This window comes from Ochotona curzoniae, unplaced genomic scaffold (genome assembly GCF_017591425.1).
Source record: "Ochotona curzoniae isolate NIBS_2020 unplaced genomic scaffold, NIBS_Ocur_1.0 contig_291, whole genome shotgun sequence".
Lineage (NCBI taxonomy): Eukaryota > Metazoa > Chordata > Mammalia > Lagomorpha > Ochotonidae > Ochotona > Ochotona curzoniae.
Genome location: NW_024465649.1, coordinates 2390331 through 2417914, shown reverse-complemented (window position 1 = coordinate 2417914; position 27584 = coordinate 2390331). Strand labels below are relative to the sequence as shown.

The window sequence follows — 27584 nt, the reverse complement described above, 5'->3', positions numbered from 1 at the left end:
CAGAATAGAATGTGGTTGACACCCTCAGGGGTGATTCTTCAATAGCTTGACTCCAGGGCTGATGTCTTTCCTTGATCTGCCTAGGCACATGTCTGGATGGTGAAGGAACTCTTGTGGGAGGTACGGCTTGAAGTTTGTTTCCATCTCAGAGAGTCTTTGAGTGCCATCCCTGTGTTGTCCCATAGGCTAGGAAACACATTCTTGGTGTTGAGAGAGGAAGTGAGTTGTGCCAGCTGTGGTTTTGGAAAGTGCCAGTGGAGTCCAGTGGAGGATGATCAGAGGTTTGCTATTTAGGAGATGAGTGCTTGCAGGGTACTGGTAGTTGGGTAGCATGCACCTGCACAGAAACACTTGCTGTATTGTGTGGTGTGTTGAGTCACAGATAACAGCACCCAGTGGTTACAGAGCAGGACCAGGAGCTTCCCCTCTAGGGGCACAGGGAGCACATTTCTTATTCTAACTAACTGGGTTACTCTGGGCAAGTGGCTTAACCTTTCTCTTTAAAGGTTTGTTTTTACTGGAAAAACAGATTAGTGGAGAGGAAAAACAGAACCACTGGTTCACTTTTTAAGTGACTGCAATGATCAGAGCTGAGCCGATCCAGAGATGGGAGCCTCCTTTGTGTCTCTATGTCCGTGTAGGTCATCCTCCATTGCTAGCCCAGCCCAGTTGCAGGAAGTTGGATGGAAAGTGGTGCAGATGGGCACCTGGCCCTTGAAGAGGAAGGGTTAGCTAGTCAAGGCTTTTCTTTGTCCTTGGATGAAATCTGTGGGAGGCAGGATTCTAATTCTTTTAAACACAGCAATCACATACCATTCTTGAAACAGCTGGAGGTGGTATTATAATCCTATGTGGTGGTTGTGGAGATCAAGGCAAGGATATATCACATGTTAAAGCCCCCACATCCTCTCGGTGCATGCAAGGCAAGGACTAGGTTACTAGTCCTTGGTAGTAACCAATGATTTATTCTATGTTATTGTTTTAGGCAGAGTTGCAGAGGGAGAGTAGAAGAGTTAGAGATCTTCCATCCGCTCCATGTAGGTGTAGGAGCCCAAGGACTTGAGCCATCCTGTGCTGCTTTCCCAAACATGTTATCAAGGAGCTTGACAGGAATTGGGGCAGCTAGGATTTGTACTGGAGACTGTGTGGGATGCCAGCATTGTAGGCAACAGCTTAGGCAACACACCACAATGCTAGCACGGACAGGTTGCCAACTGTTTGATGCTTGAGCAATCTATTGGGAGCAGAAAAAAAAGACAACTTTTGTGTCTTCAGTAGCTTCCCTGACACCCAAGGCTGTGTGCCATAGCCTGGCACAGATTAGTTGCTCAGTAAATATTTCTGTGTTAAGTTACTGGATCGTAGCAGTAGTTTCATTTATCAGGAGAAGATCCACATGAATATTTGATATCTCTGCAGGTGACTGAGGAAATTCTAACCCGGAGAGATTAGTCCCCTATGCAAGTTCTTAATCATCTGTACAGCGTGGCGGCTGTGGCATTTATAAATTTGACTGTCCTGTTTTGAGTCACTAGTGCTATTGCAAAAGATACAATTAGCTGTGGTCCTTCTCTAGTGAGTGAATGACGTTGGGAGGAATGGTCCATCTTCAAAAGCATTGAATGCATGCTATATATTAAATACCGTTCCCAAGCAGCCAAGACAGTGATGTATGAGACACACATTAGTGATTCCCTGTTGTATGATGAGCAGACTGGCATGAGAAATAAAAGACACAGATGTGCCGAGCATGAGGGGAGAACAGTGGCACCAGGTCAAGGGGAGGTTGGTGAGGTGAGGAGGGTAGTGTGGCTGGTTTTGAGAGCTGTGATGGCATGACCTGGGGTCTATGGATAAAGATACAAAGTTGGGAGGCTGCTGCAGTAGGCAAAAACATCTCAAAGGTCCAGGACACCACTGAGTGAGCTGCGGGATCCTGTTGAAGGCTGAGACAGATTCAGATGAACCAACTGGGCCATTCTGACTGCAGGGTGGAGCACTAAATCTTTATCTTTTGAGGCCGTGAAAAAGATTCATACTAGAGGCAACATGACCCTGAGGATTTCAGTTGCTTAATTAGCAACCCTGAGCTTGAAATTTGTTTGTTTTTCGAGGTTACACCAAAGGTTAGGTACAGAGTCCTCTTGGGCAAAGCCAGCCTTGCTGCTGTCCACACATATCACGCGTTGCCCATATGCATCATTTCATTGCTTGCTGAAATTGGTGCCAGATACTAAAGTTAGCCAAAAGTTTAGTTTGATTAACCTAGATTTAAGGCAGTTGCTTTGTTTGAACATGTCTCCTGAGTCAATTTAGAGGCAGGTTCCAATGATTTTTCCTCTGTGGGGCTGTTTAAGAGAGGTCTGGCTTCTGGGCAGGCTGGTTAAGACCATGTGCGCCCTCCTGTGGCTCCTTCCTCTACTTCATCTCTTCCCTCCTGAGCTCTTCATACTAGGTAATATTTCAGAGTAGGTAATGGGCTCCCTCTTCTCACTTTAGTAGTGTCAGGGACTCCCGTGCCAGGAATGGTCTGGTCTTTCATTTCTGCTGTATGTATTTGAAAGAGAGGGGAGGAGACAGAACAATCATCCATGTACTAAATCCACTCCTCAGAATGGCTGCAGTCAGGTCTGGGACAGACTGATTCCAGGAGCCAGGAATTCAGATTTCCCACATGGGTGCAGGAGCTCAAGCATCTGGGGCCATATTCAGCTAGTATTCTAGACCCATTAGCAGGGAGCTGGATCAGAAGTGGAATGCTCATGTCATAGACCACAACGTTGACCCCTTAGAGTAGCATTTCTAAGTTGATCACGTGACTACTCATGCTTATCCTTCACTCCTGATGTCCACATTGTTTCTAAAATAGTTTTCATACCTGCAATTATCTCGTGTATTCAGTTATGTCTAAGCAGGTGTGATCATGCATCTCCTGCTTTAGCCTTCTTTCCCGCTCTAACCATCCCCCCATCCATGCCTCACGTGATCCTGTCTTCTAACAGCTTACTGTACTAAAATAAAGTGCTTTAAAACACATACAGCAGGAGTGTGAGATCTGGATTAAGTCCCTGGCTCTTGGCTCCTGCTTAGCCCACTTCAGGCCTTTGGTGGTATCTAAGGAGTGAACCAGAATATATATGGTAGGCAGCCGGGGCAGAAGCTGGCTGAAGTCGGCAACCAGAAACTTCATCCATGTGTTCCATGGGAATTGCTGGGGCTCCAGGGTTTGGGCCATCTTGCTTCATTCCCAGGTTTTTAGCAGGAAGCAACATGGAAAGTGGAGCAGCTGGAACATGAACTGAATTGATGCTAATGTAGGATGCTTGTGTTTTAGGCAGTGATTTAGCCTGCTACCACAACACCAGCCTAAGTAAATATATTCTAAAAAGTGTACCACAAAATCTGCCATCATACCTATTTCAAGCACAATGCAGTGGTGGTGAGTGCATTCTTGTCTGGCCGATTTCTACACTTCCCATATCTCTTCTCCAGCTCCTGGCAGCCATCAATTCTACTGTGTGTTTATGTGAATTTGGCTGCACTCTGTTGCCAGCCGCATCTGTATGTACTGGCTACATGCCGTACCCAAAATGGCGCTGGCCGGAAAAGCCACACCTTGGTTCCTGATGGAGAGTTACGTAGCTTTCACGGTACTGCGCAGGCGCCTAGCGCATGCGCAGTGAGCTGAGGCGTGGCCGCGCATGAACACTGGGACTGACGAATCCAGTCGCCCAGGACCCTGCGTAATCATGACACCGACCTATCATCGGCGGAGGCGGGGCCAGTCAGCACATGAGAGCAGACAGCCTGCCAGGGTCGGAGCCTTTTCCCTCCTCATCTTGGTGTGCGCAATAAAGATTACCGCAGAAGACTTCACTTGCGTCTGCCTCTTATCGCCGGACGATAAGAAACGTGGGCGCGACAGCACTCTATACCTTATGTTACCTATGTTTTTCATGGGTTTGTTTGCTCTCCGTTTGACTTTCTTGAGGGTGCTCTATTGCACCTATCAGGATACTGATTGACGTGCAGGAAATGTTGTTTGGAGAAGCAGCATATTCAGAGCATTTCCACTCCTTGTTCTGAGTAATTGTAACTTGGGATGAGGCAATGATTAGAGGTGGGACAGGAGCTCCCTGGGAAGTGCTGCCTCAGTCATCACATAGCTTAAGCTTTCCTTCAAAATATAAGAGTCATTGTCCTTAAGGTTACATAATGAAGACAGTGTACCATAAATACAGAAGTAAGACAACCTTTCTATGAGACAAGACCTCATTTGCTCTTGCTTAAAATACCAACAGTAGTTTGGGTTTGATCCCAAGCATCTTCTGGTTGATTAAAGTTGATTTTTCCTGAGGTCTCAGTTACCAAGCAGATCTTTTTGGTCTCGAGTGACAGGCATGCTTTCCGCAATTCTTTTCTCCAGGAGCTTGGAACCTCTTTCCAGGTCTCCCATGTGGGTGCAGGGTCCCTAGGGTTTGGGCTGTACTCAACTGCTTTCCCAGGCCACAAGCAGGGAGGTGGATGGAAAGAGGGGCTGCCAGGATTAGAACCAGTGCTCATATGGGATCCTGGTGCTTTCAAGGCAAGGACTAGCCATTAGGTCACCGCGCCAGGCGAGAGAGAGCGCACGAGGGCGCATAACGCTCAAGTAAAGTATTTGGGAAGCTGGTTTGGAACTATAGCAGCTAGGAATCAAATTGGTACCTGTATGTGGCCAGCATTGCAGTCTGTGCCATAGACTCTTCTGCCTGTCCATCTCCATCTCTCCCTGTTGTGGCTCATCTTCAGCATTTGTTTATGGCACATCTTCCTCTTACCCTCTTCCTGAACTGGCTTGCCTCATATGACTGTCCTGTGAAATTAACAACATATGATATCTGAAATCTTGAGTTCTAGAAAACCAGTGCAGAGTTCCACCTTGGTCTCCCATCCTAGAAGATATCTTTGTTTATGTCTTCCCCAGCCATGGGCTGGATGTTGATTTAAAAACATAGTTTTTTTTGCCTAACCAAGGTAGGTTAGCAGTGCCAAACTTCCAAGGACCTTCTGACATACCTAACCGCTAGAGGATGGAGGGACAATCACGTATCTTAGAAAGGCTCCAGCCTCAGAAAAATAATCTGATCACTTCCCAGTGGCCAAATTTGGATCAAGCTCAACCCTTAGTCCAGCTTCCATAACCTGTGAACCCTTTAATCCTCAAACCATAATCCAAAGGGTTTAGGAACCAAACTGTTCAATCCCTAAAGATAGTGTGTGCGACTCATAGACCCAAAATAGAAAGAATCCACACACTAGGTGCCTCAGTTCAAAGTATTTGCTCTGTTAGCAGTTGCTACTGAGGCTCTTAAAGGAACTTTAGAATTTTCTATATAGCAAGTAATCAGTAATGGATGTTGTTCCCTCTTTCATGTCCAGCTGTCTTTGCGTCTGCTCTGGCAGAATATTGCTGCCTCTGTAACCGTGGGGGCTGCATTTTGAGCTACATTTCCAATGGTGATAAAATTGAGTTGTAGGCTTTGAATTGGCACAGCACTAGCCATTGCAGTCACTTGGGGAGTGAATCATCGAACAGAACATCTCCTCCTCTCTGTATATATCTGACTTTCCAATGAAATAAATAAATCTTTTAAAAGTTCTGGGAAGCAAATGCCCTATCGAAACTTGAGGTGAAAGTGGTTTTTTTCTAGTAGTAAAATCCTGCTTTGCGGTTTTTATGAGAACTTAATTAGCCTAAGCTCTTTGAGGGTTCATTGTAAGTTCCTGGAGAGTAATGACTTCATATGTGTGTATCTTAAAGAAAATTTAGTTCCTAGAAATGTACAGATTAAAACTTAATTTGTCCTGTACAATACACTCACCATTTGTACATGTGAGAAACTGTTAGTTTTAAATTAAGAGAGAAACAGGTTTTTTTTTCCTCAAAGTGTTCTTTTTAAAAATCCTGTCTTTTTATGAGCTTGGCATTCTACAAATAATGCTTAGTTAACTTTTACAAATGTGTCATCAATTTGCCATCTGCTTAGATGGAGGCTTGTGAAAAGACAGCAACCTGTTGGGGCCTGTGCTCTTAGTAGTCCCTAAAGTGAGTCTCATTCTGCTTTAGTCTTCCATGTGCCATGTAGGAAGCACTCGGACTCTACCAAGTTATCACTAAGTGGATGGGGGATGTGTGTGACCCTCCCTCCAGCTTTTGTTGCTACTCAAATTCTATCTCCCTTCTTAGCTATGAGTGTCTTTGAGAGCTGCTTTGAAAGATTTAAATAAGCAACCATGCATGATTGTTGAAGTTAGTCTTTCAAAAATAAAGGCTGACTGCAACTCTCCTCCTATACCAGGGAGGATGAGAAAGAAAAGAGTTCATAACTATTATTTTGGAATCTTTGTTGAGTGTCTCTTTCTTGTCTTTTGTAGAAATTGGTGATATGGCCAGGAAATACCTAGAGAGAGGCCTTTTGGTCCCAGATCACGTCATCACACGCCTGATGCTCTCGGAGCTGGAGAGCAGGAGTGGCCAGCACTGGCTTCTGGACGGTGAGTAAGCCTAGTGGAAAACCATATATGCGATCCTTACTTCATACTCTCCTGTAGTTAGTCTCCAGACCCCTCACTGGCCCAAAGAAAACTGTCCTTGAATTCCCGTTGCACTTCGTCTTTCGAGCGTGACCTCTGATACCATGACTAAGTCATAAATGTAACTCATCTTAAGGCAGAGGTCTGTCATGGAGCACACAAGTTGTAACGTTCCTTTTCCACTCGTCAGATTGACAGAGCCTGAACACCTGAGAAATTCTCTTAGTGTGTAAGAAACAAGTGTGATTTTAAGGGTTGCCTTTGGAGAACAGTTTTGTTTATGTGTGTATGCATGTACCTGCTTGCATGAGAGGGACATAGTAAGTGACTCCATCTGCTGAGTCCTGCCACAGTTAAGACTGAGTCAGGTTGAAGCCGGGAGTGTGGAACTCCATTCTGACCTGCTGTGTGAATGTCAGTGGCCCAAGTACTCCGGGCATTAGCAGGATGCAATAGCAGGGAGGTGACTCAGAAGGAGAGTAGCCAGGGACTAACATCTAGGTGCCCTGATACAGCATGTGCATGTCCCTCACAACAACTTAAACCCACTGTGCTATAATACCAACCCTACACACCTTTTAGATATGCTTATTTCAGCATTATTGGTAACTTCTAAGGAGTGATTATATTTCTATGGTGATTATATCCCAAGTGGGGTGTCAGCTGTGTAAAGAAGAACAAAAATTTCATTACTAGGGCCAGTGTTATGATACTGAGATACTGGCATTCCCAGTGGTTGTGGATTCAAGCCCTAGCTGCTCCACTTCCAATCTAGTTACTGGACATGTGGTGGACTTGAAAAGCTCCTGATTCAAGCCCAGCCCTGGCTATTGTGGCTATTTGGCGAGGGAACCAACAGTTGGAAAATCTCGCTCTCTTTCTCCCTGTCCCTCTTTCTCTCTAACTCTGGCCCAGGGGAGAGATGGTTAATTATACAGAAGCACACTGATTGGAATAACTGGCTAAGGGATGTTGAGGACCTATGCAGACAACAGCAGTTAGATGTAGAGCCACCATTCATCTGAGAGTACATTGAGGAGGGAAGTTGATCAGGGCTGACAGGCACTGAGGTCAGATGCCACAGCCATAGGGTTGGCATTTATTGAGTTCTGAGCTTTTGGGTTTCTTTGCTCTCCTTCTATACTTCCTCAAACTTATTAGTTTCTCCAGACTCTACATTTTAATGACAAATTTAATAGTAAATAAGCCATGACCAGTAAATAAGGTGTTTGTCACACCCAACATGAAGGCAGGTGTATAGCTAAGTCTGGTGCCAGGCTCTGCCGATTACTGTGAGGCAGGCCACCTTTCCCACCAATTCGTCATAAGAAGATGAAGCAGAAAGGAGTTTTTGAAAAACATGAAGGTAATGAATGACGGGCAGCTGCTTGCAGGAATGCTTTCCAGGTAGCAGGTGCTAAGTCACTGAGAGTTTTGTCATTAGTTGTTGTGGCTGGTGTACAGGTCCTGAATTTTTTGAGAGGTGACTACATGAAATGTGACGTAACAGTATTTGGCTTCCCAGGGTGTCTTCCAGGGTGTGCTTTTGCCCCAGCTTTTCCAATCTCAGGGCGAATAACTGACACTGCTTTGCAGCACAGGTCTGTTTTTAGTCAACTGCGTCAGTCTCCTGATGGAGTAAGCTTGAGTCTCTCTCCTTGAAAACCAATCTGGTCATTTTTTCAGTTGTAGTTTCTCTCTTAGGCCTTGGAGCCAGTCCATCTGGCAAAGAGAGGAGGGTAGGGAATAGCTGGGTTGCTGTGTTGGACAGTTTGCAGGCACGTGCACTGCAAAGGACATGCCTGGTGGGGGTGCTAAAGGTGACTGGATGTGGAAAGGTCAAGAGGAGAATCTGGGATGACAGATGACTCATGATCTTGGTCCATATGGCAGTAGAGAGACATTCTGCAAGTAGTGGGTGGGAGGGCGTTGAGTGGATGCAAGCCAAGGGAAGGCCATGTTGAGGCGGTAGGAGATAATGAATGTTCTATGGTTTAGTCAGCTCTGTCCATGTTAAAAGCAGTCCAGCACCACCCTGCCTGCACAGTGCTTTCCAGGGGGGTGTGGGGGAGAAATATTTGCATGCATGTGTGTGTATTCAGGGATGGTTGCCTCTCACCCCCCCCCCCCCAACCCCGGACTTAAATATTTATCAGTGGTGGAAGAATTGAATCTTTCTAAAAATTTGCTTGTAAAATAGATGGAAATGTTCCATGCTTTACTGCTGAAATGTCTGTAACAACTGGGCAAAGCCAGGAACCTGGAACTCTATCCAGGTCTCCCATGTGGTGACAGGGACCGAAGTGCCTGAGCCATCATCCCTGCACAATTCAGAAGTAGGCATCGCAGTGTGGGATATGTGCTGTGCCTAACACCCTAACTGGTGTAACCCTAACAGGTTATTTTCATTGGAAAGTGAGGTACACAGAGAGGAGCTGAGACGACCTGAAGCCAGGAGCTTGGAGTATCTATTAGGTCTCATGTGGGTGCAGGGTGGGTCCCAAGGCTTTGGGCCATCTTGATCTTTCCCAGACCACAATTAGGGAGCTGGATAGGACGCGGAGCAGCTGAGACATGATCTGGTGTCCATATGGGATGCTGGCACTTGCACGCAGAGTATCAATCAATTGAGCCATTGTGCCAGGCCTCCGATCCCTCCTAGATCAACTCATGGGAGCAAGCTTTTCACACATGAATCCTTATGGGACACACTGAAAGCATACCCACATCCTTGTGTTTGTGTTCATAGGAAGCATCTTGAACTTTGGAAATGTAAGAAGACTACACATTAACCCTTTGTGTTTGAGGCAGAGATGCCTTACAACCTGTGTATGTCTGGTTGGTGATGAAAACTAGCCAGTGCTTTCTGTTTATTTAAAGCTGCAATTAGGACTGCTTGAATGTGTGCAATGTTTGAGTGTGTTTATTTTGCCAGAGTGTAAAATGATCTCAGACCTGAGGTATTCAGAGGACTTGGCTCACTTGGAGCCACTGGTTACCGACTCAAATATGTGCATAGACACTAGCCCACAGATGCTGGGGCAGACGTGTTGCCATCCTAGACTGGCACAGAACTGCTTTGACCTTACCACTTCCCTATTTCGCTTTCTGGATCAGACTTCTATCTGAAGTGTCACATCCTACAGGAAAAAAAAATCTTATAGGGAATGTCATGGCTAACATTTTTCTGCTGCCTTGGTGTATTTTTATATGTTGAATGTACAATAGGTCACTGAAGATTCTTGTTGATTAAAAATAAACAGGTCGTCTGTCTCTCTGTATGTGGTGCATGTAAAAGGATACCTATTTATTTCTTAAGATTTATTTATTTTCATTGGAAAGCCAGACATACAGAGGGGAGGAGAGACAGAGAAAGATCACTGCCCAAATGGCCCCTGTGGCCAGAGCTGAGCTGATCTGAAGCCAGGAGCCTGGAGCTTCTTCTGCTTCTCCCATGTGGGTGTAGGATCCCAATGGCTTGGATCATCTGCTTTCCCAGGCCACAAGCCAGGAGCTGGGTGGGAGGTGGCGCTGTTGAGATTAGAACCGGCACCTATACGGGATCCCGGGCACATGCTAGGCAAGGACACTAGGCTGGGCCCGACACTTAATTATTTCATCTTGGTTCCTTGTGATGTTTGTTCTGATAGCTTCAATGGAAGGTTTGAAGCAATTGGAGTGATTCCTAAGGAATGCAGACTGGGTTTTTGGAATTGTCCTGCAGCAGGATGCAGTTCCTCAGGTGGTGCACATCTTCACTAAGTGCCTCCCTGGGACTGGTCTTCCTGGCATGCCCATGACTTGCCCCTTCTATCACACAATCAATGAACCACTGGCGTAAAGTGCAGGTGTGACTGTGCTGGGCTGGTGGCAATGAGAAAGCAGGTAGACAGGCCTGATGACAAGTGAGTGGAGGGAGGCTAAGCTTGTCCGGGAGCTGCTGATGTGAGAAGTGGAAGTCGGCTCATTCAGCCTGCGGAGTTAGCAGGTATTCTGGGTTAAGATGACAATATGAAGAAATACTGATTTGGAGAGAGAATTTGCGCACAGTGAATGCCATTCTGCTCATTTTCTTTATGGGCACATGGCTTTCTTTTCTGGTGTTCACCTTTCCTTCCGCTGTCTCCGCCCACCCCTTCCCTTCTCTCCTCCTACTTCTTCCACAATAGACTCTGATTGAAATGTCTTTTAACTGTGTTTGGTTTTCATAAAGGATTAGCAACTATTTGTTGGATCTGTGAACCTTAAAAATTGTTTTTGTAGCCTGCTCTTCATAATATTGTTCCTCAGAATGATACATCTTAAAGTTCTGTTTTTTAAACAGGTTTGACAGTTTTTTTTTATCATCCCGAAGAATTAACAAAGCTTGATTTTTATTTGACATGTATTTTTAAAGAGCTACACAGGGATAGAGTCAGATCTTCCATCTGCTGTTTCACCTGCATTAACACCTGGGTGGAGCTGGGCCAGTCAAGCCAGGAATGAAGCAAGAGCTTCATCCAGGCCCCTAATGTGAGTGGTAGACATCCAAGTGCTCTGGTCATTTTTTTTTTTTTTTGCTTAATCTTAGATAGTAGGACTCTTGATCTGAAGCTGGGATATGAATTGGTGCCCATATGGGCTGTTTCCATGGCAGATGGCAGCTTTAACCTCTATGCCATGATGCTGGCCCCTGCTTATCATATGATTGGTAAATATTAAATCTTCTCAAGTGTGAAAACTTGAATTAACAGTCTTATTTTGGTTCAAAAGTTTTGAAAAGCATGTTTCTGCTAATTCTTTGCAGACTTTGTGATTAATCTCCACTTGAGTGGTGTGCTGCGTAAACGCAGGTGACAGATGTTGTTTGGAACAAAGCTACTGTAGTTGAGTGACAGGAAAAACAACTATTTCTCAGTGGGAGTGTGAAGACACATTTTGGTGACTTCTGACCTGGATCATAACACACTCCCCTCATAGGGGGCCCTTTGTCCATAGCACCTAGCCTGTTGAGTGTATCTCTAGGTGTTGATTATGCAGTAGTTATCGTATGTGTCCTATTTATGGTCACGGATGGTCTGTATGTGTCTTCAGAGAAAGGCTTTATTTAAACAAGAAAACATCAAGGGCCATATAGGAAGCATGCCTTTAAAATATTTCAGTGGACCTTAGAAAAGCTTTATTTAAGCATTAAAAAATCAAATTGTTGGTCCTGAGAGGGAGTTTGCTTTTTGCCCTTAGTTGAAAAGGACCATGGAAACAAATGTAGCACAAGGTTTGAAAGAAAGCAATGACAAGTGTGAAAGATGAGGGCTGGCATAGAGGAAGAAGTGGCACACCTTCCTTTGGGGTGAGGAAAATGGTGTTAGGATGGTCTCCTAGATAAAGTGGCACCCAGAGCTGTCTTAGAGGTGCAAAGCTGGAGAGGCATGAAAACCACACACTGTGTTATGGAAACCATACGTTTTAACCACAGGATGATCCTGCAGCAAAAAAAATATGAGCTGATGGCTAGAAAAGTGGGTGGGGACTTTACAAATTTAAAAAACAATTGAATACATGTCAAAGTCTATTAAAAAAACAGAAGGAAGTTAAAGACAAGGGTTAGAGCTATGACAGTGTGGACAGCTTAATTTTTAACTTTTTTCCAATGTTTAAAAATGTTAGATTTATGTACACTTTGAACATTAAACTGTACTTTCTCTGCCTTTGCGCATATTTTCAGATTCACCCAGCCCATAGAAGCTACTAAGTTTAGATATCTAGAGAGTCTGTTTCCCCGATTAGGCAACCTAGGTAGGTTGTTTTGTACCTATGCAAATATTAAGAAAATAACCAGTAGCTGGTGGGCAGGGTGGGCCTGGTTAATACCAAGTTTGTGTGTTAATACCAGTGTGCTAGCATAGTTGCCTATTCTATTTTTAAAAAGATATATGGGGAAGGGTGGGTGCTAGGACCCCAGTTTGGGGAGCTGCAGATTTCCCCAGGAAGAAGGTCTGGGGGCACAAAGGAGTGAGAACAGCTGAGGGCAAGTTTGACAGGGAAGAGATGACTTCTGGCTTCCTCCTTCACAGACCAGGTTACTGCTCTTGCAAGTAGGTGAGTGAGCTGAGATGCAGTGGCTTAGTGGAATGATGAATGGTTTTGTACCACCCACCTTCCTCTATACCTCGACCCTCTGCACAGTAATAAGACTCACATGGATGTATAACCTGTCTTGTCTATTTTAAAAGAGATATGAAAATTTACTTATAGAAGGAAAGTAAGAAAGAGATAATGCAAGTGAGCATGTTTCTCCATGCTGGTTCCCATCTCAAATTGTCCTAACAGCTAGAGGAACCCTGCAGGCCTGAAGCGAAGTGTCTTGAGCTTCTTAAGTCTTCCATGTTGGTGCAGGAGCTCATGCGCTTAGGCCATCCTCTGCTGCTTCCCCAAGCCATCAGCAGAGCGGTAGATGGAAGTGGAGCAGCAAGGTTGTGAATCGGCACCCCGGTGAGATGTGCTTACTGCAGGCAGACACTTAAGCCACAATGATGGCCTCTTAAGAGGTTTATTTTTGAAAGGCAGAATTGGAGAAAGAGGCAGAGACTTTACATTCACTGGTTCACTCTCCAAATGGCCTCAAAAGGCTGGGGGCAGACTGAAGTGTGGAACTAGTAGCTTCAAAAGGCCTCCCACATGAGTGTGGGGTCCCAAGAACTTGAGCCAGCCATCTTCTGCTTTTCCAGGAGACATTACCAAGGAGCTAGATGGGACAGCTAGCTCTGAACCGGCACCCACATGGTTACAGGCACTGCAGGTGGCAGCTTGACTTGTTATGCCACAGTGCCAGCCCCAGGAAAATTTATTGCATCCAAACCATTTTAGGTATACAGTGCTGGTTTAATAATAAAATCCTATGTGCTTACAGTACACAAAGCACCATGCTGACATTAGTGTGGCAGGAAAAGCATGGACTTAGAATCAGAGTTGATTATCATTGATCATTTTAGCTGTTGGTGCAGTCAACTGGTAGATAGTGGTTTTATTTTTACTAATGCTTTTATATATAGGCCTTGACACTGAAGCAGTTGTTTGAGATTAACATTTTGATAATAAAAACTCATGAGAAAATGACATGTTTGCTATTCAGGATTAGTGCTTGACATAGAATCTGAAATACTGCTTGGGAGACTTGTATCTCACCTCAGAGTGCTTGGTGTCAAATCCCGGCCCTGCCTCCAGTCCTAGCGATCTACTACTGTACACCCAGGAGAAAGCAATGTCTACAGTTGGACCCATGCCACACACATGGAAGCATTGCATTCCAGACTCCTGGCTTCAGCCTAGCACGGGCTGTTCAAGGCAGCAGATGGACAGTATATACCTATCTTTCAAAATGATTGGATACCTTTATACTTCTCACTTCCTCTTTTCTTCCTTTGGTTCATTTCCCCAAATGACAGCAATGGCCAGGGTTCAGCCAGACTGAAGCTAGAACCCTGGAACTCTCTGTCTCCCATGTGGATATGAGGACCCAAGCACTTGGCATCCTCTGCCAGGTGCAAGGAGATGGATGGAAAGTAGAACTAGCATCCGTGTGGATACCTACTTCACTGGCAGCTGGCTCTAACACCTATTACATCTTTTTCTTGTTGGAGGGAAATAGTGCAACTGATTCTGGAGAAATCTAGGCCAAATTAAGGGATGAGAAGTAGGAATAGTGTTGTGCAAAGAAGGTGGGATGGAGATTTTGTCCTCCTGTTGGGGAACCGTACCTAGAACTGTCCATTTGCAGCAAACCTTCTGGATTCAAAAATGAGCTTTACTTTAACTATTGCAATTATATTTATAAATTTATTTGTGACAGGTCATCTAATTTAGGGGACTGGAATACTGTTGGTCAGCCATTCAGAAAACCTGTCTAGGAGGTTACTTTGAGTTAATGGAAAAGGATCGAATTTTATTGTTCAGTCTTGAAGGAAAAATTATAAATGCTGCCACCTGTTGATGAAATTTGGGCGTGCATCTAACTTGCTTTGACATCAGTCCCTGCCCATCCAGCTCCCTGCTTGTGGCCTTGGAAAGCAGTCAAATACTGGCCCAAAGCCTTGGGACCCAGCACCCACATAGGAAACCTGTAGCAGGAGGAGTTTCTTTGCGCCTGGCCTCAGGTCGGCACAGTTGTGGTCACTTGGGGAGCGAATCCTTGGATGGAAAATCTTTCTCGCGGTCTCTCCTCCTCGGTATATATCTGACTTTGCAATAAAAATAAATAACAGAGGCAGAAATGGAGGAGATGTAACTTGCCTAAGAGCAGAACTGGAGTGAAAGCAGGACCTTTTATTAAATTGGTATATTAGATTGGTAGTTTGCCTTTTGTACACTTATAATGTGACACCTTCATCTTTTGAGTCTGCCATTGTAGAACACTGGAATGGGGCAGTATTAAACATGCTTTTTGGGGTGGTTTTATTTGCATTTAGGCTTTCCGAGGACATTAGGACAAGCTGAAGCTCTAGACAAACTGTGTGACCTGGATTTAGTGATCACTTTGAACATTCCATTTGAGACATTGAAAGATCGACTCAGCCGTCGTTGGATTCACCCTCCCAGCGGAAGAGTGTATAATATGGACTTCAACCCCCCTCATGTGCATGTAAGAACACACATATGATTTCATAGACTGACTAGCTCATGGTGGAATATTTCGGTTAAAAAAATTTTCAGACACTATTTTTTTAGTAGGTGTTATAGCTTTATTCAAAATGGTTCAAAATCAGCAATGGGGAGACAAAGGAAATTAAATTAAAATATCCATGTCCTTTATCAGAATAGCTGAGCCTGCTGCCCAGCTCCAGCTCCTGACTCTAGACCCTTGGGAGACAGCAGTAGGCGGCCCAGGTACTCGGACCTCAGCCACGTACGTGGGAGGTCTGAATTCAGCTATGGGCTTCAGTGTGTTCTAGACTTGGCTGTTGTTGGCAGGCCACACTGTATAGGTTTGGTAACCTGGCAGAGGCAGTACTAACATGACTGTGGAAACCAAGATGGGAGGGATAATTTTTCTTGCTAAGAACTTGGGGTTCAGCAAGGCTATATGGACAGTTTTACAGGGCTAGAATGACTTCAGCTAAAGGTTTGCTGCTGGGGGAAGTTGCATGGGGTTTTAAATTGAATTAAAAAGTCATTTAGCAACAGTGATATGGCATGTTTAGCAAGATCCCAGCAGTTCATAAAGATTGAATGTTAGTTTGCAGGAAATAAGTTTGGCATATCGTTGGGTGCCTCCCACCCTCCTCCCCTGCCGCCCAGGCTTGGTCAATATGTGGTTCTGCATGGAAAATTCTGATCAATGGGGTATTTTTGCTCTTGGCACACTGACTCAATCCCTCTGGTTTTTGTAGGGAATTGATGACATCACTGGTGAAGCATTAATCCAACAAGAGGAAGATAAGCCTGAAGCAGTTGCTGCCCGGCTAAGACGGTATAAGGATTCTGCGAAGCCAGTCATTGAGCTATACAAGTGAGTGGATGACTCCCAGGGAGGACATGGAGTTGAGGTGGGGTGATAGGTCCTTAAGCCCAACAGACTTCAAGGCCCAGTGAGTGTCCCTACAGCTAGACATGGGAGCTGAAAGTCATGTTTGTCCTGAAACCGTTCAGAACACAATTACTTAAACTTGAGCATCTATGTTTACCCTGGATATATATAAAATTGCATTTAGAGTCGTTTTCCTTTTCCTTTTTTGTTTGGCTGAAATAATGGTCTGTATTTTGACACACCTGCATGTGGATAACTGGGGCAGAAGATATAGAGAGTTAGAAAGATCACAGATACAGATAGGTATTAGAACTGAGTTTTACACCTGGTGGGAGATGTATCAATCGCTTCCACACAGAGGTGGCTGGCCAAGGATCTGTGCTTTTTTGAAAAGTAGAAATCTGGCTTTCTGTATGGAAAAATTTTCTTGTTGTCAACAAATTGAAAATTTGCGAGCCAAATAAAACCATATGCTGATACATTTTAACAATACTTTATCTCCTCAGTTGATATCATCTTCAGACTTGGTAGCCCCCAAACAATATGGTCTTTTAAAGATTTATTTGAAGGCAGAAAACCAGGGAGCAAGTGAGTGAGTGAGTGAGTGAGACAGAGACAGACTTCTGCTTCTCAAATGGCCACCACAACAGTGTTTGGGCTAGGAGGAAGCCAAAGTAAGGAACTCAGTCCTGGTCCCCCTACTCCATCTGGGTGTAGGGGTTCAAACTCTGGGAACCATCTTGTGCTGACTTTTCCATGGACTTTTCCAGCACGGAGCTGGATGAGAAACAGAGTGTTCAAGACTAACCAGTTCTCTCAGTGATTTGCTTTTGAGATCCGATTTGGGATTCCCCTTATAATGTTTTAAAGGGGAGGGGAAAAATGGTAGCATCATGGCAAGTATGACATTGCAAAAGTGTGTCCCATCCAATGGAGATGCTCATACATCTGAAGGGGACTATTGGGACGCTCAGGGATGTGTGCTATATCCTACAAGATCATTTTGGTCGTACAGATTCTTCCTGTCCTGATAAGTTCAAGAAAAAACTAACGTGCCTTTTGTTGGACTTTGTTTTTCAGGAGCCGAGGAGTGCTCCACCAGTTTTCGGGAACGGAGACTAATAAAATATGGCCTTATGTTTACACACTTTTCTCAAACAAGATCACACCTATCAAATGCAGACAGGCATTCTGAGCTTGCTCAGTGGAAGAACCAGGAAGATGTGGTCATTCATTCAATTGTGTCTGTAGTATTGGTGCCGTGTCCAACTTAGAAGTTAGCTGCGATAGCTTCCAGCATCTTTTCTAGTTTACATGGTGAAGCGATAGGAAGATTGAGTACAAAGAGTTCACAACGAGGCCCTCCTGGCTTTGAAGTGTCTCCTTCCACATGTGGCCAGCCCTTCCCAAGGAAGCAAGTGTATGCTGGTGTTGAGGCGGTGAATAACCTGAGCTCCAGCTGACTTCTGACGACTGTCTTGCTGCCATAGCAGCCTCCTTTTACCCACAATGGTAGTATTTCCTGGTTTTTCCCATGCCGCATGGTTGTTGAACCACATGTGATGCGTCCCAGGCTTTGTCTCAGGTACTAGCGGATGTGTTGTCCTAATGACAATGGAATTGAAACTGTTGCTCTCAGTGGGTGATTCTCTGATTGTGTTTTCCTGAGTAAGAGTGATTCCTTCTCGGCATCCATGCTCCAAAGAATCTTTGCTTTTTGGAACTTTTAGATTAAACCATTTTGAATTGTACTTGTTTTGAAGAGTTTTTATTTTAAGAGTTGTATTTTCTGTCACCGTGGCTCTTATTACTTTTGTGCAAATGAGCTGTGCAAACTGTCTCCCTTAAACCGCTGCATGGCCTCATGAGCGCGAAGATTCTCCTTTTACTGTGAAAAAGTTATACGCCTATAACTCTTCTAGGAATCCTTAAAAGGGCGGGGTGAACGTCCACCTTCATAAAGATCTCAGAATAGAAATAAAACCGTATGGAATTACTGGACTAATAGCTAATTGTGTTTTGAAAATGCTGCTACATATGATGATGTTTATCCCTGAGTGACTGAAACTTATGAATAGTTGGTGAAGGGAACTGAACCTGTGGGGATGAGGAGAACATTGCATTAGCCATGCTTAGAGCCGAGTGCGACCGCTCTACAATTACAGAAAAACAAAATCCCGTTCCTCATTCCAAAGGTGCTTCGAAAGATGCTTCGAATGGGGTGGCCATAAAGTCTAGCAATGTTTATTAATGTAATATGAATAAAACAAGACTTGCCTGGTGTCTATTGGTGGTTACCTTGTATAATTCGTACTCCCCTATAGGGAGTGATTTTTATAAAGTAACATTTATTCCTTCTCCCTTGAAAATATGTATCCCTCTGCATATATCTTGACTGTCCCTTCGAGAGAGCCATCCTTTCTTGTGAGAAAACGAACCATTTCAGCCTGTCAGGTGATGTTGCAACACATTAGTCCTATTCCGTAGGAAGATCCATAGGCATCTTCCTTATAAATACTTCCTATCATTGCAGTTCCTTCCAGTCCCACTCCAGGTGGACCTCCTTCAGCTACCTTCAGAGGGATGAGGACCTGCCTCATCCTTCCAATCATAGTGAAATGGCTGTGCAGTGAACATACCCAGTTCAGGTTCATGAAACATGCATTGTATTTAACTCAGCACTTTGGAAGAGCTACATTTGAATGCAATGCAATGATTGGGCGAGGGTGAAGATGAGACATACATAAAGCTCAGGTTTCCTGGCAGACCAGGTATAGAGAAACAAATGTGAGATGAAGAAAATTCCACACTTCAGAGTGATTCACTGTTATGGGACTACATCATAAGAGGAAAACGCTTGTTTTCTTCGTTTCTCTTTATAACAAGCTGATATGCCATAGCACACATTAGCTTTGGACTGTGAGAAATGGCCTGACCGTGAATCTGCTCTCCTGCTCCATCCATCCGCCCCTTCCTCTCCAACCAGGGCTTACTACATCTCAGTAGGAGTTTTTCTGCTGCTGCAATTGCCTGGCAGTTGAAGGTCCTGCTAAATGAAGCAGAGAAATTGCATGTTTCTAACTTTCTTCAGGCCTCTAACCTTTCCTAAGTGATTTTGTGAAACTTAAAATTATCTTGAAAATTTGACAGAGTAAGGGGATATTCTTGCCCTGCTTTTCCTCCTAATGCCTTCCATGCAGTCCCTTTATGAGTAAGCAAAATGAGTGGTTTGGATATAGTATCCCCACATTTGCCATCTGCTCAACTGTTGATTTAATTTGCTTTCCATGGCCCCATCAGTCTTTCCGCTTGAAAGCCCTGGTCTGCTTTTTACTTTCTAACACTAAGGCAAACTTAAAACAGTTACTTTTTACTGAAGCTTTGCTCAGCAAAGTGTGCACTTCTCTCATGGAGTCTTTTTAGCATCCTGTGAAATAGGCAGGATCTTGTGCTCAACCACATAGTAACGGACCAGGCATACAAAGCCTCTTGTCTAAGTGCCCAGGCTGCTGCTCCACTGGGATCATATATCTTGGGACTTACCCTAGGTTTTCCTGTTGTAGAAGTTTATTCTTGTTAACTACCCATGTGTTATCACAAAGAAGCCAGACTTCAGTGTGTTTGCCTTTACTTGTGGCCTCACATCAAGACTAGCATGAAGTGCCATTCACCAGGGTGTGTAAGACTGCACCTTTTTCCTTTTTTATATTTTTGACTATCTTTACATAGCTAATTAGGGTAGAAAGGTTCAAGGGCTGTAGGAAAGTGGGTAAGACTATTATTTCCATATTGTTTCCTTCATGTTTAAAGGAGGATATTAAGGGAGAAGGCCCACCCAGTTTCCCATCCATCCCAGGTCCCGGATGTAGGGCATGCTCCGAGGTTAGACTGTACCTTTCAACCCTGTGTTTTATAGCATAGCAAGCTGCTAGAGGCAGAGTTTGACCCTTCCCCAGCCCTCTAGTAGTTAGAGAAATGGTGATTGAACACTGAAGTCCAGTTTCATTGTACTTGACTATGATTTTGGATGTCAGATTCCACAATTTGCCCATGTTTCTATTCTGCATAATGTTGGTGACAACCTTGGGGAGACTTTGCTTACTATGTTATTGTCTTTCCCCAGGGATTGCTCTCCTGCCACCTTCTAGCAGCCAAGCTCAAAGAAGCTCTAGTATTAGCCAAGGGGCGTGGGGGGCAGAATGCTACCTACCATGCATAATTTTAACTAGAAGACCTGTGCAAACCACAAGTATTGCATTTGTGCATTTGGACTCACTGGCACATGAACTCAATATTTGACTCGATTTGCTTGTCAAAAAGTTACTGGATACCATTGCTTTAATCATACGGACTCCAGGTTTTGCAAGTTAAAGCATGAGCGTTTGCAGTTGTTTTCTCCATGCTAAGTGCATCACATGCATTGTCTATGTGTCTGGGGTTCACTTGGCAGCAATTTCAATTGTTTTACCTTATACATTTAAAAACGAATACAATCCTATTTAATTAAGCATGTTCTTATGTACATATAGGGTTTAGTCTGGAGAGTAAAAGTTTCTTTTTTTAAACTTTGCTAGTTTGAGCTCCCTGTTCTCAGCAAGATACTTACTTTATCCTAGAATCTGCTTCTGGAACTTTGGTGCCAAGAGGCCTCCTGTCTATTCTGCTTGGTTACAGGATCTTGGGTGCCAATCACATCCCCTCGAGGAATTTCATTTCCTCACTGTTTCCTTACTTCAGTAGCTTAGGCTGCAGAGGCAATCTTCGAGTTCTATGCACAGCATTAATAGTTTCCTTCCTCTGTTTTCAGTAACCTGGTCTATGTGGTGTCTCGAAAGAAGAATCAGTAACAGATAATTCTTTTAGTAAAAGAATGTGATTTGTCCCCTTCTCATGAATAACTGACCCAGCCTGGTTTCCAGATGAGAAATATGTAAACCCAGATGTTAATGGAGCTGTATTTCAACTATGAAAAAAAAAAACCTGCTTCCTGCATCTGATCAGACATAATTAAAATTGTTCCATAATGCCAGAACTTATCTTTCATGTAACAATTTGCCCAATTCTTTTTTTTTTTTTAAGATTTATTTTTATTATTTTTTCATTGGAAAGGCGGATATACAGAGAGGAGAGACAGAGAGGAAGATCTTCGGTCCGATGATTCACTCCCCAAGTGAGCGCAACGGCCGATGCTGTGCCGGTCCGAAGCCAGGAGCCTCTTCCGGGTCTCCCACGCGGGTGCAGGTTCCCAAAGCTTTGGGCCGTCCTCGACTGCTTTCCCAGGCCACAGGCAGGGAGCTGAAAGGGAAGCGGGGCTGCCTGGATTAGAACCGGCGCCCATATGGGATCCCGGGCGTGCAAGGCGAGGACCTTTAATCACTTGCGCCACCGCGCAGGGCCCAATTTGCCCAATTCTTGCCAGAATAAATATCATCTGTATACTTCAAGGAGTGCCTCAGTATGTTCGTGTGTGTTGAATGTGAAAGAGAGATGGGTGCAAAAGGTGAAAACATTTATAGGACATGAGTATGAATTCTTCCTCTGGTAATAATTAGGGTGACCCCAAGCACAGTCAATTTTTTCTTAAAATTATACCAAGCAGTATCCCACCTAGAACATTGTTCCTGGGGTTGGTGTATGTCTAAGTAGTTGTAAGACCTTTCTTCTTAAAACTTTGGCTATCAAGTCAGAGAAGAGTATGGGGAAGGATAATGAAAAACTCGGTCTTCATGTAGTTTCCAAGGACTTCAGTGTTTGCAGGGCTTTTCTAGTTTTCTGAGACTTTGTACTACTAATTTTTACATATTCTCACTTGGAGGTGCACAGGTCTGTGGGGGGATTGTTGAGTGCTGGTGGTGGTCCAGTGGACCCTGTGTGAGCAGCATCTGGTCTACTCTCCCTGAGGTGTCAGCTTTCCCAGCAGTCCTATGAATGTCAGTGCTACCCCTCCATGTGGCAGTTGCTGGCCTGCTCAGTCTTGGTGTCTGTGCTTCTTAACCTGTAGTATGTGCTCTCCTAAGTACTACTTGTATTATTGATGATTTTGATGATCTTGCTTAAAGATTGATTCATACTTTCAATTTGATAGAAATAAAGAATTTTCCCCCTGCTTATAACTGAATTCTTTAACTGGCTCATTTATGCATTTTCATATTTAACACTCATTTATGCCACTCGATAACCATGACATCACCAAAAGTGTTATTTCCAATTTTCAGATGAGGAAAATAAGACACACATAGATAGGTGGCTAAGGTGAGAGTTGGCAGCAATACAAAATCCTTATTCCAGCAGTGTCGATCCCATATCCATTTCTGCATACCCTGACATTTCTTATTTGGGCAGCATTTAATGCCAATTGCTTAATTTTGTGGGTGGTGTGAACAGATTCTTGCCTTGTTTCACAGATGAGGGGTTTACATGGTAGGACTCCCAGCTCAGATACCAGAGGTTATTCAGCCGACTTGTCTGATGGGAGCTGCATCTGTGGAGGAAATGCAGCCTCTGCAAGCAAAGTTTTCTGAGGTCATGAGAGGGGAGACACATTCCCTGGCCTCTTGCAAATACTCGCTTCCTTACCACCTCTGGGGGCTTCTCATTAATTGGTTCCAGCCAGATACCAGCTAACATCAGTAGCTGGACAAGCCAATTCTCGAGGCTTCCATGCCATACCCTGGTATAGAGAAGCTGCATTGGATGGAAAAATGTGAAGTATGCTGAAGTATCAAGACAGTCATGCCTCATCCTTGCAGGAGGATTTTATATCTCTGTCTTGTTGACTTTATGGTTACACAAAAATTTGTTTTGGTCAACAGATCAAACTGCTGCTTCAGAACAGAGGGTGTAAGATCCACAGATTATTGCCATTTTCTTTACCCTGCGATGAGGCTGTCAGTCCCATGGGCCTCCCCTTCAACCTGGATCCTGAAGTGGTCACTTGCAGCAGAGATGTAGCCAGTCTGTGGCAGGTGTGCCATGTGCACGAAAACACCTTTGAGATTATAAGCTGTTGAGATTTTGGTAGCCTTGTTAGCACAGCATCATCTGGCTCAAAGTTAACAGATACACCTGGGTCCAGGACTAGGCAATCCATGTATAGCTTTGATTTTGTTAGCAAGCACCATTAGACTTTAGGGATAAAAAAAGAAGACCCATGTTTCTTACAGAGTTCTAGAGAATGAACATGTGTTTAGGTAACACTATACAGCATTGTTGATGTATCATTGAGGACAGTCCATTGGCTGGCCAACAAGAGATGAAAGGACTTACTGTTTAATCTAGGTGATGTGAAAGATCCCAAGAGAAGGAAAGGGTACATGTGGAGAAATGTGCATATGTATGCCGGTTGGAGGCAGGACTGGGGAGGTAAAAAGAGAATTGGGAAGATCCTCATTTTAGCAGGTTGGTGGCAGAAAGCATAGTCTAGGGGCCAGAAAATGACATCAGGTTTGCATTAATAAAACTAACCCTACCACTGGTCTGGGTTAAGATGTTTACTGTCCTCACGAAATAAGTTAGACACGGAAAATGACTGAAATGGGAGGGAAAGCGAGACATTGGGAATAGCAGGAGACATTAGGAATGTGGCATTGTCTGAGGAGTGTGTCACTTCTCAGATCTGGCCAGTTGCTGCCATTTTGGGAATTGTGACCCAAGCTTGTGTGAACTATCCAGTTAGGCAAGAGAAATTTGAAGTGTTTTTCTGTTTCCATAAAGATCTATTTCATTATTGGTGTGTAGCACACTCAATAGCTAAATATATTTAAATGATGTATAGGTGGCTACACTAACTACAATGCTGGTTACTAGAGCTATAACCAATTTAACTAGATGCCAGCTAACAAATAACTGTCTAAATATTTAAAACGCAGCTCTTGTTTGAATCATCCTTTGTTTTGATCACCTCCCTGCTTGTTACATTGGAAATATATTAAGGCCAAATCTTCAGAGATCGATTCCCAGAGGTTTCTTTCAGTTGGACTCTAGGGTTAGCCCAAGTTTGTGGCCTCCAGCATTAATGCTCTTGTCAACCAGAGCAGACAGGGTAAGCTTCACTACAGGCCCAGTCTGCGTGTAACCCACTCAAGTTGAAGTAGAATTGTTGACCAGCTGATACTTAGTTGCAATGCCAAAATGAGTGCATTTGGTGCCTGATGTCCAAGCAAAGTTTGCTGAAGTGTTAAGAATCTAAGATATTTTGTGATCCTGCAGATTCTGTCCTGTTATTGACATTAGTGTATAGCCAAATATTCCAGTTCTGCAGCCCACTGCAATGTTAGATCTTGTCAGCTTTGATTTGGCACTGCCAAAGGTTATCTGGTTTCCAGCAATTAACCCCCATAACCAAATTCAGCTGAACCATGGATTACAGGAACAGCAAAATCAAAATCAATATTACAACCAAGGCTTATACATCCCTTGTTCGAAGAGGACTTGATTTTTACCACTTTTCTTTCCTGTGTTCAGTGAAAAGGAAAAATATGGAATGCATTGCAGATTTGCATGTCATCCTTGCGCAGTGGCTGTGCTAACCTCTGTATTGTTCCAATTTTAGTAGACGTGCTGCTGAAGCTAGCACCAGAAATTGTTTCTATGTAAAATCTTATTTTGGGCCCGGCGCGGTGGCGCAAGTGGTTAAGGTCCTCACCTTGCATGCCCGGGATCCCATATGGGCGCCGATTCTATCCCAGCAGCCCCGCTTCCCTTCCAGCTCCCTGCCTGTGGCCCAGGAAAGCAGTCGAGGACGGCCCAAAGCTTTGGGACCCTGCACCCACGTGGGAGACCCGAAAGAGTCTCCTGGCTTCGGATTGGCATAGTATTGGCCGTTGCGCTCACTTGGGGAGTGAATCATCGGACGGAAGACCTTCCTCTCTGTCTCTCCTCTCTGTATATCTGCCTTTCCAATTAAAAAAAAATAAAAATAAATCTTAAAAAAAAAAGAAATCTTATTTTGCGATTTAAAATTTTCAAAAGACATTGAGCAGGTCAAACAGCATATCTTTGTGGGGGCAATTTGGGATTTCCAGATTAGAGAGGAAGTGGAAAGGTCCTGGCTACTCGATAGGCTATGAAATAGGGGCACAGTGGTCAGGATTTTCTAGCATTGACACTCATGTAGAGTTAGGTAGGATTTATAGAACATTATCTACTTCAATCACTGAAGATACCTTCCCCTGACCCTTACCAAAGTTCAGAATTCAACTGTTGAGATAGTGTCCATATTAATTTCAGCCAATGAATAGGTGGGCATCAGTGATAAAATGAAATCAGGTGCTTATTTGCAGATGACCACATAAGCTGTTATTGTCCGTAATAGAAGACAACAGTCAAAATTTATTGAGGTTTACTTTGGCACAGACATAGGCCAAGCACCTATACATAAGTTACACTTGATAAACCCAAGGCTCAGAAAAATTACTCAGGATCACCCACCCCATTAGTGGCATAATGAACACTGCAGCTCCTGCACTCACCAATTGTTGTTGCTTGTTCTTATTGACTCAAAGATACTGCAGGACTTCAGTCAATTCTCCATTGTTCACCAGTACGCAAGGTATGCCTTGGGGAGCCCTACCTACTGGAGGGTCTGAACGGTGGTGGGTATCTCATACAGCTTTTCTCCTAGCCAGGATGCTCTGAGCAGTCCATTAGACAAGCTGAGAAGGGCTCTTGTGCACAGATGGGAAGTCATCCCATCAGGAGTTTCTATCCTGCATTTCTGTCTCCTCTACCATATAGGACCATGTGGATCTAATAGTGCAGTGCCAGTCAGGGCAGAGTCATGACTGTTCACAATAATGGCTACATATATTGACTACTCTAGACTCACTCATATTCATCAATCATCCTGAGTACATCAATCATCACAAACAGGACATACTAGCCATGGGATCATACCGAATGTCCTGGACATTTTGCTCATGTACACTCACCATGATGTGGAATTTTTCTATAAATTCAACACAGTTGTGGGGAGGAGGAACAAGCTAAAATTACTTATGACAAGCTAAAATTACTTAGAGACTGAATGAACTGTCTTTTGCACTTTATCTAAATGAAAAACCTTGATATGTCTTCCCAGTGTGAAGTCAGCACAACAGGTCAATTCTCTAGAGTTTATATAACTATCATTTGTAAATTGAGGTTCATCAGTGAACCTCTGAAGACAATGACAGATCCCTAAACCTGAAATTGCAAATCAGTGAAGACAACAAATGGAATCACAATTGGCCCATACATGCAACTTAACAAGCAAATTGAATAATGCAAATGGGAAAGTAAATATCAAATCGGCACAACCATCTGTGGAGCTATTTTGGAAGTGAAGAGTTAAGCAGGAATGACTTGGGGTGGGGGGAAGAGATGGAAATGAGTTTCCAGGGAGTCCTACAATAAATGCAGAAATGACAAGAATAGCCATCCTGGAATGGGAGGCAGAGGGAGAAGGTTGAAGGGGCTTGAAAGTGCACCTGTTTGGAACCTTAGAAGGAAACAGCATCTCTTGGAAATTTGTTTTTGAAGAAGGAAAAAGAAATATGTTGTTTCAAATTAAGAGTCCAACAGAAACAAAATCTGATAAAATCTAAGACATTAAACTCCCCTTAATTTTCTTTCCGAAAGTAGAGGCTGGTAATGGAAGAAATTGCAAGTCAGTATACCAACTGAAGAGGGTGCCCTTGAATTAAGAAACCTAGTAAGCTACTTCAGTCATCCAACTTCTATGTAGAAACACCTGACCCAGGAAACCCCAATAACTTTGAAGAAAGAAAGGCAGATAGCATCCACATGAAATAATCTGCAAGTGAAAATAGAGAATAAGATTTGTTCAGCTAATAAAACCACCGAAGACTCAAAGCAGAGAAAACTAGTACAAATGGGCCAGTATGAATCAAAGAATATTAAATAGCAATGACAGACATAAAAGAACACCTCCAATCAAGTTCGCATACGTGGAGTAAAATGTGGAATAAAAAGGGCCAAAAGATGTGAAAAAGGTTGAGCGAACACATGAGTGAGAATGAAGGAAAAAAATGAAATTGAAATCCACAGGTGTTGGCATAAAGTTGGTTATGTTACTGCTTGCCCATGCAGTGCTTCTGTGCTGGTTTGAGTCCCGGCTGCTCCGCTTTCAATAGAGCTTCCTGCTGATGCCCCTCAGAATTTAATGATGGTACTTAGGCTCCTGCCACTTACATGTAGGGGACCCAGATAGAGTTCTTGGTCCCTGGCTTTGTCCTGGCCCAGCTCTGGCTGTTGAAACCATTTGGAGAGTGAACCAACAAATGGAAAATACCTCTCTCTTCCTCCTTTTCTTCTTCCTTCCATTTTCCTGCTTCCTCCTCTCTCTTGGTCTCTTCCTCTGTTGTTTTGCCTTCCAAATAAATAAGCAAATCTTTTAAAATGCTATTAAAATATATGCAAGAATATATTTAATGGAATAGAAAGGAAACATGGAAAAGTGGGCAGGAAAATTTCCTATGATTAAAACTAAGTAAAAAACAGAAAGGTG

The 27584-nt window shown here is 43.7% G+C and overlaps 1 protein-coding gene, 1 non-coding gene and 1 pseudogene across 2 annotated transcripts in view; 1 reads left to right on the top strand and 2 right to left on the bottom strand.

Annotated features, from left to right (window-relative positions):
* The window catches only part of AK4 (adenylate kinase 4), a 42173-nt gene extending 24099 nt beyond the window's left edge, over positions 1 to 18074 (top strand). Inside the window, exons 2-5 of the mRNA XM_040978637.1 lie at positions 6418 to 6537; positions 15021 to 15193; positions 15942 to 16060; positions 17159 to 18074. Coding sequence (XP_040834571.1) covers positions 6418 to 6537; positions 15021 to 15193; positions 15942 to 16060; positions 17159 to 17273 — 527 coding nt within the window. The 3' untranslated portion in view covers positions 17274 to 18074. The remainder of the gene's footprint in view (positions 1 to 6417; positions 6538 to 15020; positions 15194 to 15941; positions 16061 to 17158) is intronic.
* Positions 18075 to 23958: 5884 nt separating this feature from the next.
* LOC121155303 lies at positions 23959 to 24544 on the bottom strand (annotated as a pseudogene).
* A 5-nt stretch (positions 24545 to 24549) lies between these two features.
* LOC121155395 lies at positions 24550 to 24653 on the bottom strand. Its single transcript, XR_005883657.1, has one exon. It is a non-coding gene; the product is annotated as a U6 spliceosomal RNA (small nuclear RNA).
* Positions 24654 to 27584: the final 2931 nt, after the last annotated feature.